Source organism: Mytilus galloprovincialis, chromosome 8 (assembly GCF_965363235.1).
Source record: "Mytilus galloprovincialis chromosome 8, xbMytGall1.hap1.1, whole genome shotgun sequence".
Taxonomy (NCBI): domain Eukaryota; kingdom Metazoa; phylum Mollusca; class Bivalvia; order Mytilida; family Mytilidae; genus Mytilus; species Mytilus galloprovincialis.
The window spans coordinates 46,891,372-46,909,283 of record NC_134845.1 but is presented as its reverse complement, the minus strand read 5'-3'; the positions used below and the strand labels follow the sequence as shown (position 1 = coordinate 46,909,283).

The 17,912-nt window shown below is 32.2% G+C and overlaps 1 protein-coding gene across 1 annotated transcript in view; it reads left to right on the top strand.

The window, feature by feature from the left end:
• The window catches only part of LOC143042066 (solute carrier family 4 member 11-like), a 62,844-nt gene that overhangs the window by 21,751 nt on the left and 23,181 nt on the right, over window positions 1-17,912 (top strand). The window contains exons 4-7 of the mRNA XM_076214308.1: window positions 12,341-12,804; window positions 13,592-13,629; window positions 14,581-14,815; window positions 15,523-15,607. Coding sequence (XP_076070423.1) covers window positions 12,363-12,804; window positions 13,592-13,629; window positions 14,581-14,815; window positions 15,523-15,607 — 800 coding nt within the window. The 5' untranslated portion in view covers window positions 12,341-12,362. The remainder of the gene's footprint in view (window positions 1-12,340; window positions 12,805-13,591; window positions 13,630-14,580; window positions 14,816-15,522; window positions 15,608-17,912) is intronic.

The following is a 17,912-nucleotide window of genomic DNA, read 5'->3' as shown; positions in this document are numbered from 1 at the left end:
TGAAAATATCAGTATAAAAACGTTAAAAATTGAATAAGAATGCGAAGTCATATGTTATAGGACAAGTGGGGTATAAGAGCTTGTTACAGTATGTAGAAATTAAGGACACATCAGGACCCTCATAAAAGATGAAAGTATTGATCATAGAATAAGGATGGGTTTGTTAAGTATCATAAATGGTCACACATACAAAGCTAGAGATCATGATGTTCTATAGGCTTGACTCAAGACCAAAGACAGCTATTACTGGGAGGCTTTATTACATTAAGTACCAGTAGTATTATACCATATGAGGCTCATAATTGTCTATAGATTTTACACTTCAATAAAATGTTGCTACCAATCCTTAAAAAAGATCCCCTGTTTCTTATTTTCGTATAATTTAAAAAAAAAAAAAAACTATGAAAGTTATACAGGGGCCTAAAGGGGAAAAAGGTATATGCAAGGAAGAACGCGAAATAAAATTGCCATTTCACAGTGAACGAAAAATTAAAAAGTTCTTGCACATTGATCTTTTTTCTATTTTCATGAAACAGCTAGGGTGAATAAAGAACCTCTTTCACGGATGCACGTGAAATAAAAATGGCAAAACAGGTTGCACGAAAATAACCCTTTACCACCCTCTTTATACATCAGGTTGATAACTAATTTTCAAAAGATTGTTTTTTTTTATTCAAAGCTTTTTAATCGTTAAAAAACAATTTCTGTAAGATGCATTCCATACAAAACTTGCTATCATTTTTTTTTAAACAATTAGGTAAAAACACAATATTTTACATAATCAGTGCCATACTATATTGGCAGAATAATTAAAAATGAAAAATGTTGTAAAGTACTTAATTAGCATTAACCTTTGAAAACTAATGTTCTTATCATAAAAAATCTGGGAAATATTTAGGTCTTTAGGTTTTTTCTATCAGATATTTGGCAATATAACAAAACTGTGTTTTAAAGTTGACGACCTTTATATAATTTATAGGTTTGTAATCCTCCCCCTACTTTCTGGTTATTAGTTTAAAAATTTCCTATAAATATTGGCAAAACAGACCGTGAGGGCTGTACAGCCAGTCAAGGTCGTTAAAATCTCCCATCATCAGCAAAACAGATGAGCAAATAAGCCAAAGTTATGCAATTTTAAATGCTAACCTGCAATAGGTCAGAAGACATTAAGAATTTATAATTTGGATAACAAACATTAATTTTTTGGCATGGCCTATTATTAGAATGACACCTCAGAGTATACAATATTCTATTTAAAAATTACAATTGATTTTCCAGCCCTATTAAAAGAGCACCCTATGAGATGATTGTAATACAGTGCACGTGGCTGATAGTGAAAGAGATAGGAGAGTGAAGGGGTCCGAACCCCCCTTTTTTGGATGATCAATACTTTTGAACATATAGATGGAACCCTCCTTTATCCTGGTTTAGATACCCCCTTTTATGAATGGTTGGATCCACTGCTTGTCATACCATTTTGATCAGGATATATATATTTTTAGCATTGAATAGGGAATGGGAATGTCACCTTACTAATTCAGCTCACCACACTTTTTATGGTTACACAGAAAAGTCTTCCTAATACTCAAACCATATCCCCAGCCCTGTCTTGGTTACATCTCCTGTTTCTATGGTAAAAGTGAATCAAAGATATTGTAGTTGAGTTTGTAAAATCAATTTCTAATTAGCATGACTGGCATAAGAACCCACATTAAAGCAAATGTGCTATATTTGAACCTTTTACATGAAAGAAAGACATTATAGAAATTATAATTACAAACTTAATATCAAATGAAAGTTGAAAAGAAATCTGGATAATTTTCAAATGTAGTTTCTTTGAAATATAAAAAGTACATATGTATGCAATTTAGTGAGTTGTTGGGAGGTAAATTTATAAATTCCTCAGTGAGATTTCTCAATTTTAGATGTCTGCAGGAAACCAGTTTGATCTCTCTAAGTATGAAACAGTTGATTTTATATACATTTTTTTTAAGAAACTGTCTCATAATCAATATATAACAGGTTTCATGTCATTATTTTAAAACTTTAAAGCAGCAAATATTTAAAATTTACCAATAAACCACACAAGGTTGTATGTGTGAGAAGTACAACGAAGTCTTTCTCTTTACAGAATTATAGAATCATCTTTTGATGGAGAGATTTTTGTATTTTAGGATGGTACAAATAGTCAGCGAGAAAATAAGTGGTCAATATTTTTCAGTATTTTTTGTTTTTTTTTACTGCCTATACAGTATGTATTGGTTTTCTCATTGTTGAAGACTTTAAGGTGGCCTATAATTGCTTATATCCACTTCATTAGAACTCTGCTAGATGGTTGTCTCATTGACAAAGATATTCATTATTTATGATGTATATGGCCCGAGAACACAGTTATTTCGTAGTGCATTTCTTTTAGACCATAAATTCAAATTAAAAAAATCGCACCTGCTCTTTCTCAAAAAGATTTTCACAGTGTAGTGAACTACCAGTGAGACAAATAATATCAAAATTATAGAAACTTCTACCAGCTCTAACTCAAAAATTCTTTGTTAATGGGGCTCGCGGGTCTAAATCAATTTTTTTTTTTAATTAATATAGGATTTCTCTATATTTTTCTATAAATGAACTTTATCTTATACTTAATAGAAAAATGAAATAAAAAAATGGGGTCACTGTTCATTTACGCTCACAATCTGCCTTTGAAAGAAGCATACATTGTTGGTAATCTCCTTTTTTTCTGTTGAACTAATAGGAGAAATAGCGGTAATATCGAAATAAAAAAAGATCTAAATTACAGAAATCGCTTAAATTTTACAAATAATTAGTTAATGTACAGCTTATTCGAAAACAACAATAAAAAATATAGGTCACTGATGAGTTAAAAAAGATATTTCCATTTTAATGCCAAAAAATGGCATTTTTGCACCAAAGGGAGATAATTTGGAGCTTTTTCATTGATATCTACATTTTAAAAGTCACCTGGGGACAACAGGAATTGATTTTTTGGAATGATTTTTGTACCATATGACAAAGTAACAACTACTTAAAGTAATAAATTAAATTTGTAATGAAAAAATAAATGTTTATTTTTTTTTCTGAAAATCTTATACCCGTGAGCCTCCTTAAGGGGGTGTAAAATTCAGTTTGACAGCTTCAGACGTGATAAAATTTGACCTTTTTCAACTGGACCAAATCACTACTTAACATAAAGATTCAGCACCCAAATTTTTTGAACATGTAATAACATCCCCCTACTTAATATTTCATGCATTTAATATCAAGAAATAAATTGGGAAAGTGTATTAAATAAAACATGCAAGTTATACACTGTTTACTCTAGGGACTATATTCGTAGACAACGAAAACCAAAGGACGATAACTGTGTCCTTGTACCATATTGTTACCTATAGTTGTTAATTTCTGTGTCACTTGGTCTCTTTTGGAGAGTTGTCTCATTGGCAAGCTGATATTTATATCATTAAATCTTTGCTGGAGTTTAAATTTATCAAGACAAAAGAACAAACACATTATTTCCCTTTTGTTATATAATATCTGAGCGTATATCTTTTGTTCTTTTTTTCAATTGTTATGTATACATTTCCAGTTTTGAATGATTGCAGAGTATCTTTCTTTAGATTGATTTAATACCTATACACTGTATTCCAATTGATTTAATACCTATACACTGCATTCCAATTGATTTACATACTGACCCATGTTGCATCATTGACATGTAAATAAAATCATCTTTTTTGCATTTTATGCATGTCTGGGTAGTTTTAAATCCTTTTATATCATGTATTTTATTTAAACTTATAGAAATAGAACCACTTATGTCGGCTTAAATGTTATGTTCATGATGTCTGTTTTAAAGAATAAGAGTATGTAATTTACGAGATTACCTCAAAGTATACAGAAATAAATCTTATTTGGAGGAGTTACAACAAAAAAAGAAACAAATCTGCTTCGTTAATTAAAATTCGTTAGATAAGAGATATTTCTTGATCTCAACACAAGTGATGTCAGAAACTTCTGACATTTTACTGTCATGTTTTTGATAACCCAGTAATGTGATTGGCCCGATTTACTAGTAGAATAATTGGCAGAGCATCCTTTTTTCTTCAGTTTTTATGAACTCTTTGGTATGTGAAATAGCTGCATGATAAATTATTACAAATCTTCCTGATTTCAAATTTGTCAATAAAATGTCAGCTGCTTGTTTAAGCAGACGACATGACTTGGTCTGATTCAAAGTAAGACAACATCTGAGGTGCTATATATAGGTTTAATTTAAATTCTAATGAATTACATATATTATTTTTTTGTTTCAGACAATTTTATTGGAAAACAAATGAAAATACACATTTAGAGATTTAGATGCTTTTTAAACAGCTCTTATTTATTTATGAAAGTGTCATGATCAATTTCAAAAGAATGATCAACCTGAGAATAAGACATTCTTTTAATTGATGCATTTTGCATTATTAATATGTTTTTATACCACCGCAATTTTTTGTGGATTGTATAATGGTATGATGTTGTTGTCTGCGTCGTTGTCGTCGTCTGAAAAGACACATTCAAAAGACACATTCGTTTCCAGACAATAACTGTTCAGTTTTAAGTGAATGGATCTCTACGAAATATTTTAGGAAGGTTCAATATCACAAATGAAGGTTGGGACTGATTTTGGGGATGATGGACCAAATTGTTTAGGAATTATGGGGCCCAAAAGGGGCCAAAAACAAGCATTTTTCTAGATTCAGGATATCAACTTGTGTACCAGTATTTCAATTGCTTTCAAATTATACCCCAATGTTTCATACCATAAGTAGAAGGTTGGGATATATTATAGGGGTTTATGGGGCCAATAGTTTAGGAATTAGGGGCCAAAAATAAGCATTTTTCTAGTTTCCAGACAATAACTTGTATGTTAGTGTATGGTTCTCTCTGACATTGTACCACAAGGTTCCATATAACATAGGGAAGGCTGGGATTGAGTTTCTTGGGTTTCATAATTTTTTTTCAGAATCTTTTAGATTTTGATTTCAATTGCACAGTATTACGCAATAGATTTGTAAGATCTTTGACCACATTTATTTTGTGTCAGAAACCTATATTATGTAATAAAATATGATCACAATCCAAATTCTGACAGTAACAAGCTTGAATATTGTGTCCAAATTTGCCCCAACTGTTCAGTATTCGACCTCTGCGGTCGTATCAGGCTGCACTCAGCGAAGCATTTTATTAAAACATCATTTACTGTTTTATATTAGACATAAATTTATATTAAAAGTTTTTTTTTGCATTTATAGATTCCTAAGCTTTTTTTAAGTCATGGATACTGTTTTGAATAGAACAAATGGAGATGCAGTCAGTAACTTATACTTTAATAAGAATTCAAATCGGTAAATGACTGAAATCTCAAAAGACAGCCATAGGATTATCAACATATGGGCTTTCAGAGGCAGATTTTAATAACAGGGGGTCTCTGACTCATAGAAAAAACAAATCTCTTATATGGAACCCCTTGCAGACCTTCTTCAAACCTGTAAACAGAGTTCGCGAAATCTATTTTTCCCTGGTGGTCCTTTAAGAAAATCTGCTGGTCCTAACAATTAATATTGATTCTATTGAAAAATACTAAAATTGTGTCAGTCCTATGCAAAATTTTGGTGGTAAAAACCTGAGGACCACCACTTTTCGCGAATTCTGCTGTAAAGCCTTTAGTACTAGATCACATAATATATTTTCTATGAGTTGAATATATCTGATGTTGTTGTGGAGTTGCTTGTTTTATTTTCAACTAGGCCTATAATTTGGCAGTTTTTTTATTACCAAAAAGAATTAATTTATACATTAAATATGGTCAACTGTAAGTCAAGGGCTAAGACATGTTTATTTTGAACTTTGCCCTATTAAAATCTTAGATTATCAGTTAATGGGGCATTGGGGAAATCAGACCCTTATATAAAGTTATTGATCAAGACATTAATCTAAGGACACTCAGAAACATAATGGGGTCTGAAACAGTATTAAGAAATCATTTGATAACATTAAATTAGTCATTAATTGACTACAAAACAGTATTAGATTCCTAACAGGTAATGTGCCATCACATTCAATAATATGGAAATAAGTAGCAGGATATTGCTTTTAGATCATTATCTTAGCATCTCTCTGAGCTAGAAAAAATCTTTATGTGCAAATTATGACTTCCCATGTTACATAGAATTTGCTTTATATTTCACTAAATCATGTAAATTACAACGAGTTAATAGTCTCACAATTTGTTTTAGAGCTATAAAACATTGTCTTCTTGGCACAGAATCTTAATAATAACAAATTATAAGAAAAATCAAGGTATAAAGGTGTGGTTTCATCAATTTATCAAGGTAAAAATAGATTAAATGTTATGAAAACATTGCAATGTTTTTGTCTATACTTAATTCTTTATTCTAGCTGGCTTTGGATTGATTTTGCACTAATGCAAACTTTTAATGAACTGTATGGTATTACTTATAGCAAGAGGTAGGATTTATCAAGAGATATAGAAGTTTTCTATCGTTTTGTTCTATAATGATTTTATTTTCAATTTCAAATTGTGTGGATTTTTGATGATTTAGCATTAAGTTAAGGCAAGTACAATGTACATTTATATATATGCATTAGGCAAAGAAAACAATTTAGGGTTACATCAGTTAGGAAGGTAATAATTTATAAAAACGCATAGAGATTTCGTAAAATGGGTTAAGGGAGCCATCAATTGAAATAAAAGTTGGATGAATGGAAAAATCTTAGGGGCTCATGCAACTCAACACGCAGCCAATATACCAGAAAATTAAAGATGGAACAAAATCTTTTTTTTTTTATTGGAATTGAGAATGAAAATAAGGAATGTTTCATTTTTAACTATTTACTTTTACCATTCAGAATTATGGTCCTTGAATGACCTTGGTATACATGTATTGGAAAATGGCATTTTATGTTGTTTCTATTCTGATAACATATGAATTCTTATAACCACTGGTTTTCAATTTATGATATGCCTTTACAGAAGACAAAATGGAGTTTAATTTTAATTTCAATCACTTTAACTGTTCATGAGTTGTGGTCCTAGTGGAAAATGGCACTTTATTTTGTTTCCTTGTGATAATATTATAAACAACTTGACCGATTAATGCTTTTAAAATTTTAGACAGTAGAGTTCAATTTTGATATTGGTAATTTTCACTTTTGCTGTCCTAAGGGTTTATGGTTCTTTATTGGTAGAAAAATGACACTTTATGTCTTTTCTATACTATATCATCTGAAATGTTCATGCAATAGCCTAATAGACCGTTTTACCATTGATCTTAAATTATAATATGCTGTTACTGATAAGAAAATGGTGGTCAAGTTTTATGTTAATGATTTTTATTTTTGCCCTTGAGGGATGAGGGGGATAGGACCTTTATCGGGACTCTGGGATGAGGTGTTTTTAAGCTCTGGATTTCGGGATTGACCCTTTCGGGATTCGGGAATTATTTTTTTTGGATTTCGGGACGTCGGGATTTACTTTATTTAAATTCGGGACCTCAGGATTTCGTGTTTTTAAGCCTGGGATTTCGGGATCAGGACCCCTCCTATCCCCCCTCAGGAATACATTGGAAAAAAGGCATAGAATAGATAGGAAGATGTGGTGTGAGTGCCAATGAGACAACTCACCATCCAAATAACAATTAATAAAAGTAAACCATTATAGGTCAATGTACGGCCTTCAACACGGAGCCTTGGCTCACACCAAACAATAAGTTATTAAAGGCCCCAAAATTACTAGTGTTAAACTATTCAAATGGGAAAACCAACGGTCTAATCTATATAAAAAACAAGAAATGAGAAACACATATAAATTACATAAACAAACGACAACTACTTAACATCAGCTTCCTGACTTAGGACAGCATTGCATACATTTGCAGCGGGATTAAACATTTTAATGGTACCAAACCTTCTCCCTTTTTCTGAAACAATAGTAACATCACAACATAGAAAAACACACGATAAAATATCAATTGGAAGGCTTAACTCAATCAAAAAATGTAAATTAACACAGTATGAACTAATAAATTTGATCTGCGATACCTGAATGTATAGAATGCATGGAATGTGGTATGCCTGAGAGCCCCTTTCAAAACTTGCTTTAAAATTGACAGCTCCTTCCTCAATGTTTCTATTGTATCAGATGTTGATGATGTATGATCTGCTAGTATAAAAAGGAGGAGATGTAGTATGGTTGCCAATACAGACCGTGCAAGGTCAAGGTCATTAAAAACTTCCATCTTGTCAATGAGACATTTACTCTCTAGAGTATCTACTAGTATAGTTTAGAAATTATAGCCGACAATGCAACCTTCAACAATGATAAAAACATGTAGGTGTTAGTGACTTTCTAAATAAAATTCAAAAACAAATCTTTAAGTCTTTTTAAAAAAACTGGGTGAATATTTATTTAGACGTCCACTTTTAAGTTGTATCAGAATTCAATTATTTTTGAATATGGATGTTGAACAATGCAATTAAGAACTGAAAGATTATACTTACAAGAAAAGAATTTTGTATAGAGTTTGGTAAATTGGATTACTATATTTTGTCTTAATGACTTTGTTAGCTCAAGGACAAAGGTAAATGCTCTGCTGCTAATTTAAAAACCAAAATATCTAGTGTCAATGAACTGCATGGAAACATGTATGTGCTACTTGTATTTATCAGATATCTTGTATCTACAGTTAATTTCTCTGACCTCTGATGCAATATCCTCTTCTAAGTGGTAGCAATGATGTGTTTATATAATAATTTAAAACTGATCATATCTCTAAGGCTACTTCAGATATTGGCTAGATATGAAAACATAATTATTTTGGTTGTTGATATATATACATGTCTTTTATCTATGATGAACTGCTTTTTATACAACCGTCAAAAAATTTTTGCGTCTTTTAATGTTATCATGAGGTCATCATCTGCATCGTCCATGAAGACGCGTTTAGTGTCCGGACAATAACTTTAGTTAAAGTGAAAGGATCTCTTTAAATTTTTACCAGAAGGTTCAATACCACTAAAGAAAGGTTGGGATTGATTTTGGGCGTTATGGTCCCAACAGTTTAGGAATTAGGAGCCAAAAAAATCATGCACTGATGGCACAGCTGTTCATTAAAGTTTAGTTCATTTTATGATTCAGAGTTTGGCCTGAATCCTATTCACTGAACTGAGGACACATTTTTGTTTAAGGGCAGGCTGAAGCCCTACTCTGGATGGGGGATTTTTCACTGTGTTTAAGAGCCTTTGGTGGCCATGGGCTTTTGTCTGTTCTTTGGTCAGGTTGTTGTCTCTTTGACACATTCCCCATCTTCAATCTCAATTTTGATATACATTTGTAATCACAATTCAACTACTGTAAATTCTGAAATTATTGCAAACATTTATTATTGCGATTTTATCATTTAAGACTTAAATGCGATTTAAATTTTTACGCTTTTGAGAAAAATCCTGTTAAATTCATATACAATATTTCAAAATGCGAGTTTAAATCATTGCGTTTACAACTCTTGCATTTTTCGCAATAATATAAACCTTGCAATAATTTCTGAATTTACAGTAATGTGTCACTAGAGGTTATGAGTTTGAACCCAGCAATTACCAGAAATATGAACAAAAAATCATGTAAACCAAAAATTAACAGAACATTTGAAATACAATCAAAGGCAAAACTATGAAGTATAAATAATTTAAAGGATTGTCCAAATTTTTTCATCGGGTATGCATGAAATATTTGTCACTGGATAATAAACAGTCTATTCTGTGCCTTCCAACATTATAACCTACAGATATTTGGTTAATATGCATTTAAATATTTTAAATATCTTCTGTAAAATTGTTTCATTATCTGATGAATGAACAAAGGTAATTTTGAATTGTTTTCAGATTTTACTTTTTATCTATGATCATGATGATAGAGATGATGTTAAGATTTCACTAACTTGTAATTCTTTACAATCTGATTTGAGAATCAATTCGTAAAAATCAGCTGATATGCTGTGATTCAAAAGTGCTTTACACATCTGTTAGAAAAATTACTGAAGATGAAGGTTTATATAGCCTCCCAAAAATAAATACATTAATTACGTAAGTCGAGTTTTATTTTACTTCTTTATCAAAGAAAAGAGCATATATATCTCCCAAGATTAACTTTTCCTAAGGCATTTGATCTAAATTTAGTCTTAATTTTTACAGAAACAGATTTGAATTAAGAATATCAATTTCTTAACACATCATTTAGAATTTCCTGTTTACACATGCTGGTTATTGTGCATCAATCAACATGCAGGTATATTCGGCATCAATCAGTTTTTCTTTGAAATGATTTAATTTTATTTTCTTTTTTTTTTTTATAGTTCTTTATCATGTGAAGGTTTTTCCATAGTTGGGAAAAGTTCATTCTTTGATTAATTGAGTCTCCCTCAATGCATTAATTAAGTCTCCCTCAAGGCATTCATTATAGATTGGTACAGACAACTGTCAGTCTGACCTTTCATATATTTTTCTGAACATAATTACTATAAAAGAAGTGCAATGAAAGCTCAAATAAGTATTTATCAAATAGTTCGAGACCTGTCTACATTTTTCATCAGATTATTTTTTGTTGGGTTTAGCTTTTTTATATACTTTTCTTTTTAAAGGTATTAGAGAGTAAATAATAAATTGAGAATGTAAATGGGGAATGTGTCAAAGAGACAACAACCTGACCATACAACAGACAACAGCAGAAGGTCACAAACCGGTCTTTAATGCAGCGAGAAATTCCCGCACCCGGAAGCGTCCTTCAGCTGGCCCCAAAACAAATATATATACTTAAGTTCAGTGATAATGAACGCCATACTAAACTCCAAATTGTACACTAGAAACTAAAATTAAAAATAATACAAAACTAACAAAGGCTAGAGCTCTTGACTTGGGACAGGCACAAAAATGCGGTGGGGTTAAACATGTTTATGAAATCTCAACCCTCCACCTATACCTCTAGCCAATGTAGAAAAGTAAACACATAATAATACGCACATTAAAATTCAGTTCAAGAGAAGTCCGAGTCTGATGTCAGAAGATGTAACCAAAGAAAGAGAGGTTCATTTGCAATTATTTTAGTTTCAAATGGGTTTGCGTTTGCTCCAGAAGATTATCTTTTAGATTTACTGTCCTATGTAAGGATAAAAGCATGAGACATTAGTGTCTCAGCCTATGGATTCATTTATTTTTGTGGGTATCAATTTTAAGGATTAAGGAATAATTGAATATTTGTGGATATTAGATTTCATTAACAAATTTAACAAATACAATCCTATACAAAATTACATTTCATTTAATTTTGTACTTTACCATGTTTACTATAATTATTTCATTTGGTGTATCATTCAGAGGCAGATTTAGGGGGGGGGGAGCTTTTGAGAAAAAAAATTGGTTGATTATATAGGGAATCACTGAAGTGTGACGGGAGCGGGCCCCCTCTTTAAAAGGCAGCCAGTGGGCCCCCACTTATGAAATTATCTAGACCCGTCATTGTCATTTCACCTTGACCTTTGAACTTGAGTTCAAATTAGTTGATTATTTTATGTTTTAGTGTCTTTTACATAAATTTTTTGTTCTTTGAAACAATCACGATATTAATATGTGATCCATAAATATAAATACCTCAAGGTGATGTGATGATAAAAATAATCTTTGACTTTGACTTTGAAGGTTAAATTATTAAATTTCATAAGTCCATCCCAAAACCTCATACATTCTTGCCATATTACATGATATAACAGATTGCTTTTATATATTACCTTGACATGACCTTTCTAGTTCACCATGGGTTTACTGGGGGAATTCTAGAGATGAAGGAGGGACATTTATTTTTGTTCACTCAAACACCAGATACACTCCCCATTTCCTATTCAAACTTATATAAAAGAAGATGGGGTATGATTGCAAATGAATCAACTCTCCACAAGAGACCAAATGACACAGATATTAACAACTATAGGTCACCGTACGGCCTTCAACAATGAGCAAAGCCATACTGCCTAGTCAGCTAAAAAAGGCCCCATAATCACAAACGTTAAACAATTCAAACAAGAATACTAACAGCCTAATTAAAGTACAACAAAAATCAAATATGTAACAGCAACAAACGACAACCACTGAATTACAGGCTGTTGTTGGATGTCACATGTCATTTTGATTTTCAGTCATCCCCATATTTATATACCAAAAGGGTCAGAAACAATTAAAAATGATATTTATACTGTTTGTTATTTTATAGGTTGTAGATTATTTTGTCGACAATGGATTCTTCTCCAGAAGAAACTACAGTAGAATTAGAACAAGTATTTATTGTGACCCCGACAAGTGAGAGAACTCCAGAAATCCATTCAGAATCATCAGCATCCTCACCACCTAATACACACAACGGCATAGAGAAAAGTGGACATCTTTATTTCAGCAAAATAAATCCAAAAGTTTTGGACCTAAAACAGAATGGCCGATTGTATCTCTCGCCATCTGACAACTCTGTCGATTCTGTTGGCCATTACAGAAAAGGAGGATATTTATCTCCCCTTGATTCAGCCAGTGATGATGAAGGTGGAGGGCGGAGAAGACATAAGAGTGAGGGATCAGTTCAAGTTGCCCCTGTTAGACCAAATCATCTTATTCCAAACAAGAAAAATTCTATGTATGAAAGTCGTAGTACTATAAGTGGAGTAAGATTTGACGATCCTTTTATTGGTGAGTTTATTTTTTTGCCCCACCTATGATAGTAGAGGGCCATTATGTTTTCTGGTCAGTCCGTCAGTTCATTCGTTGGTCAGTTGGTTCTTCTGTTTGTTCCTCTTCAGGTTAGAGTTTTTGCTCAAGGTAGTTTTTAATGAAGTTGGAAGTCCATAAACTTGAAACTTAGTACACATGTTCCCTATTATATGATCTTTATAATTCTAATGCCAAATTAAAGTTTTGACTCCAATTTCACGGTCCACTGAACATAGAAAATGATAGTGCAAAGTTCAGGTTTTAGTTTTTGGTGATAGTTTTTGGTCAAGGTAGTTTTTGATGAAGTTGCAGTCCAATCACTTGAAACTTAGTACACATGTTCTCTATATAGCTATGATATGATCTTTCTAATTTAAATGCCAAATTAAAAATTTTGACTCCAATATCACAGTCCACTGAACATGGAAAATAATAGTGCGAGTGGGGCATCTGTGTACTATGGACATAATTATTCTTGTTGAACATGAGTTGTAATAAATTAAAAAGGCAACAACAGTTTTTAAATGATCAAAAAATAAATTGACAATGGAGATACAAATCAAGTAAACGTATAAACAATAACAGATTGAATCAATAATGTGCATTCTTTCAGATCCTTACATTTTAAAATAAGAAATTGTATTAGTTTTCAATATCAGATTCTGTTATATCTTGTTTAACATTATGTTTAAATGTAGATATTGCTATTTATTTAACACAGATAACAATTTCTAAAACTGAAGTTATAAAATTCTGAATATTTCAGATGAAAATGGGCACACGTTGATGTATTCAAGGCATGAGGTAAGTATGTGTTTTTTAAAGATAGAACACATGCTGTGTTTAAAGGGAAATTTTACTGTGGATTCATTTGTTTTCGTGGGTATCAATTTTCGTGGATTGTTGAAAACTTGCATATTCCTTGATATTTGATTTCGTTGTTTAATGTCTTATCTCTGTATACAAAACCTATTGAGAATATGCTATTGATTGAACGTGTTTAAAATTCTTGGTTCACAATTGTACCCACGAAACCCACAAAAATTGGTATCAAATAAGAGTGAATCCACAGTATATTAATATATATTCAACCCAGTGCATGATACCATTTGTGATTGCAATAGTCTTTCAACTTCTCACCCAAATACTTGTGTTTAAATTGTCTTTTCTTTGCTTTATAAGTAGTTTCTGCAACCTGGTCTATCCCAAGGGCTAACAGAGAATTAGCTTTATAAATCATTATCACCAATATGACTCAAAATCACATATTTGATTTATAAAATTGAGAAAGGAAATGAGGAATGTGTCAAAGCAACAACAACCCGACCATAGAACAGACAACAGCCGAAGGCCACCAATGACATACTTTTAAAACGTAAATTCAAATTATAATCAGTCTGAAATGATTAATGACAATGCATGGCCTCAATAATATGTATCAGCATTTCATGTGTACTTTTTGTCTAGACGACATTTAGGTAACTATTGAGATGACCTTCAAAGACATCCAACACTCATAATATCTTGTATATAATTAATGCCCCTTTAACTAAAGAAAAGATTCTAAACACCAATCACATTCATGTATTTGAAGATATTCACATCATAAAAGAATTATATGAACATTTGTCAGAAGTCACCTGACCTTGACCTTATTTCCATGGTTCATTGATCAGTAGTTAAGTTTCATTGTTCCAGTGCTATATAACTCAGAACTACCATGTCAATTCAACAATGATTTTTTTTCTTTTTCAGAAAGTGCCACTAAAAGATTTCTCTATGGAATACAGAGCCTCTAAGGATATCAAAAAATTTCTTGATAACTTTGCATTAATACTGGATCTAAATAAAAATGGTGTGGATGAAATCATTGATGATATTGTCAAGAAAATATTAGAAATGAATGAGGCTAAAGCAGTTTTTGATGAGTCTAAGTTAGAGAAAATAACTTTGGACCAAGTTAGATCAGCACTTTTCACACATGACCAGGGTAAATATTTTAAATCACAACATATTGAACACTTTGTTTCCCTCTCCCAAGATTTCCCTTCCATTCTTGCAAACTATTCCACACATATCCACTTGGTCAAAGTATTTAAACTTTTGTTGGTTCCATTGTCCCATGTTCTAAATTCACAACAGAAATGTCAGATTTTTGAAAGACTCATGTTGTACAAGTATATGACATTTTTTATTTGTTTACCTGTCTGTGTAATTTTCTGTTGCCAACCATTCAAACCATTCTTACTTTTCTATTAAGATTGAGGTGTATCCTTTTGTAAGTTCACTCATAGTTCTATTAAGAGTGAGGTGTATCCTTTTGTAAGTTCACTCATAGTTCTATTAAGAGTGAGGTGTATCCTTTTGTAAGTTCACTCATAGTTCTATCTATTAAGAGTGAGGTGTATCCTTTTGTAAGTTCACTTATAGTTCTATCTATTAAGAGTGAGGTGTATCCTTTTGTAAGTTCACTCATAGTTCTATTAAGAGTGAGGTGTATCCTTTTGTAAGTTCACTCATAGTTCTATTAAGAGTGAGGTGTATCCTTTTGTAAGTTCACTCATAGTTCTATTAAGAGTGAGGTGTATCCTTTTGTAAGTTCACTCATAGTTCAAGTTTTATTTAGGTGTCACTACAAAAGATTTAATATGTGTTGCATTGTTTTTGAAGTATAATATGGAGAACTTTTCTTTATAGTACATATGTTAAGCAGAACACTACAATGTACCAGTATATCTGTAGGAGGAGGGTTTGACTACGATCAGAATTGGATATGTGCTATGTAAGTATACAATGTACCAGTATATCTGTAGGAGGAAGGTTTGACTACGATCAGAACTGGATATGTGCTATGTAAGTATACAATGTACCAGTATATCTGTAGGAGGAGGGTTTGACTACGATCAGAACTGGATATGTGCTATGTAAGTAAAAATTGTGTCAGTATATCTGTAGGAGGAGGGTTTGACTACGATCAGAACTGGATATGTGCTATGTAAGTATACAATTTACCAGTATATCTGTAGGAGGAGGGTTTGACTATGATCACAACTGGATATGTGCTATGTAAGTATACAATGTACCAGTATATCTGTAGGAGAAGGGTTTGACTACGATCAGAACTGGATATGTGCTATGTAAGTATACAATGTACCAGTATATCTGTAGGAGGAGGGTTTGACTACGATCAGAACTGGATATGTGCTATGTAAGTATACAATGTACCAGTATATCTGTAGGAGGAAGGTTTGACTACGATCAGAACTGGATATGTGCTATGTAAGTATACAATGTACCAGTATATCTGTAGGAGGAGGGTTTGACTACGATCAGAACTGGATATGTGCTATGTAAGTAAAAATTGTGTCAGTATATCTGTAGGAGGAGGGTTTGACTACGATCAGAACTGGATATGTGCTATGTAAGTATACAATGTACCAGTATATCTGTAGGAGGAGGGTTTGACTACAATCAGAACTGGATATGTGCTATGTAAGTATACAATGTACCAGTATATCTGTAGGAGAAGGGTTTGACTACGATCAGAACTGGATATGTGCTATGTAAGTATACAATGTACCAGTATATCTGTAGGAGGAGGGTTTGACTACGATCAGAACTGGATATGTGCTATGTAAGTATACAATGTACCAGTATATCTGTAGGAGGAGGGTTTGACTACGATCAGAACTGGATATGTGCTATGTAAGTATACAATGTACCAGTATATCTGTAGGAGGAGGGTTTGACTACGATCAGAACTGGATATGTGCTATGTAAGTATACAATGTACCAGTATATCTGTAGGAGAAGGGTTTGACTACGATCAGAACTGGATATGTGCTATGTAAGTATACAATGTACCAGTATATCTGTAGGAGGAGGGTTTGACTACAATCAGAACTGGATATGTGCTATGTAAGTATACAATGTACCAGTATATCTGTAGGAGAAGGGTTTGACTACGATCAGAACTGGATATGTGCTATGTAAGTATACAATGTACCAGTATATCTGAAGGATGAGGGTTTGACTACGATCAGAACTGGATATATGCTATGTAAGTATACAATGTACCAGTATATCTGTAGGAGGAGGGTTTGACTACGATCAGAACTGGATATATGCTATGTAAGTATACAATGTACCAGTATATCTGTAGGAGGAGGGTTTGACTACGATCAGAACTGGATATGTGCTATGTAAGTATACATTGTACCAGTATATCTGTAGGAGAAGGGTTTGACTACGATCAGAACTGGATATATGCTATGTAAGTATACAATGTACCAGTATATCTGTAGGAGGAGGGTTTGACTACGATCAGAACTGGATATGTGCTATGTAAGTATACAATGTACCAGTATATCTGTAGGAGGAGGGTTTGACTACGATCAGAACTGGATATGTGCTATGTAAGTATACAATGTACCAGTATATCTGTAGGAGGAGGATTTGACTACGATCAGAACTGGATATGTGCTATGTAAGTATACATGGTTGAGAAAGTGTAAAGAAAAGCATAATATATATCATAAAGATTAAAAAGGAAAGAGTAACAATGATTTGACACCTGTCTACTAATGTAAACAATACTTGATCTGTTTGGTTGTTTTTTAGTGTCAGGGTGCTGCTTCATTGGTGTACATGTAAGAAGTACATTTAACTAATTAAGAAGTTTTTTGGTCTATTTCAAACTAGTATGTTGATTTCTAGATGTCCGAGGTTCTATTTTGTAAGGTTTGATTGATGTTTCGTAGATATAGACTGTAAATTCAGAAATTATTGCATGCATCTTTTATAGTGATTTCGTCATTGTAGACTAAAATGCAATTTTTTTTTGGGGGGGGAGGGATATTGAGAAAAAGCCTGTTTAATACATAGAAAAAAATTTCTAAATGTGAGTTTAAATTATTGCAATTATAAACCTGTCACACTTTTCACAATAATAAAAACATTGCAATAATTTCTTAATTTACAGTACCTAAGATTTCTTTTTATTCTTGAATAAGAATAAGCTGCTTTATTGTTCATGTATTACCAGTACAAGAAATGTTCATTTGAAAACAGCAGCAGCTTTATATAGG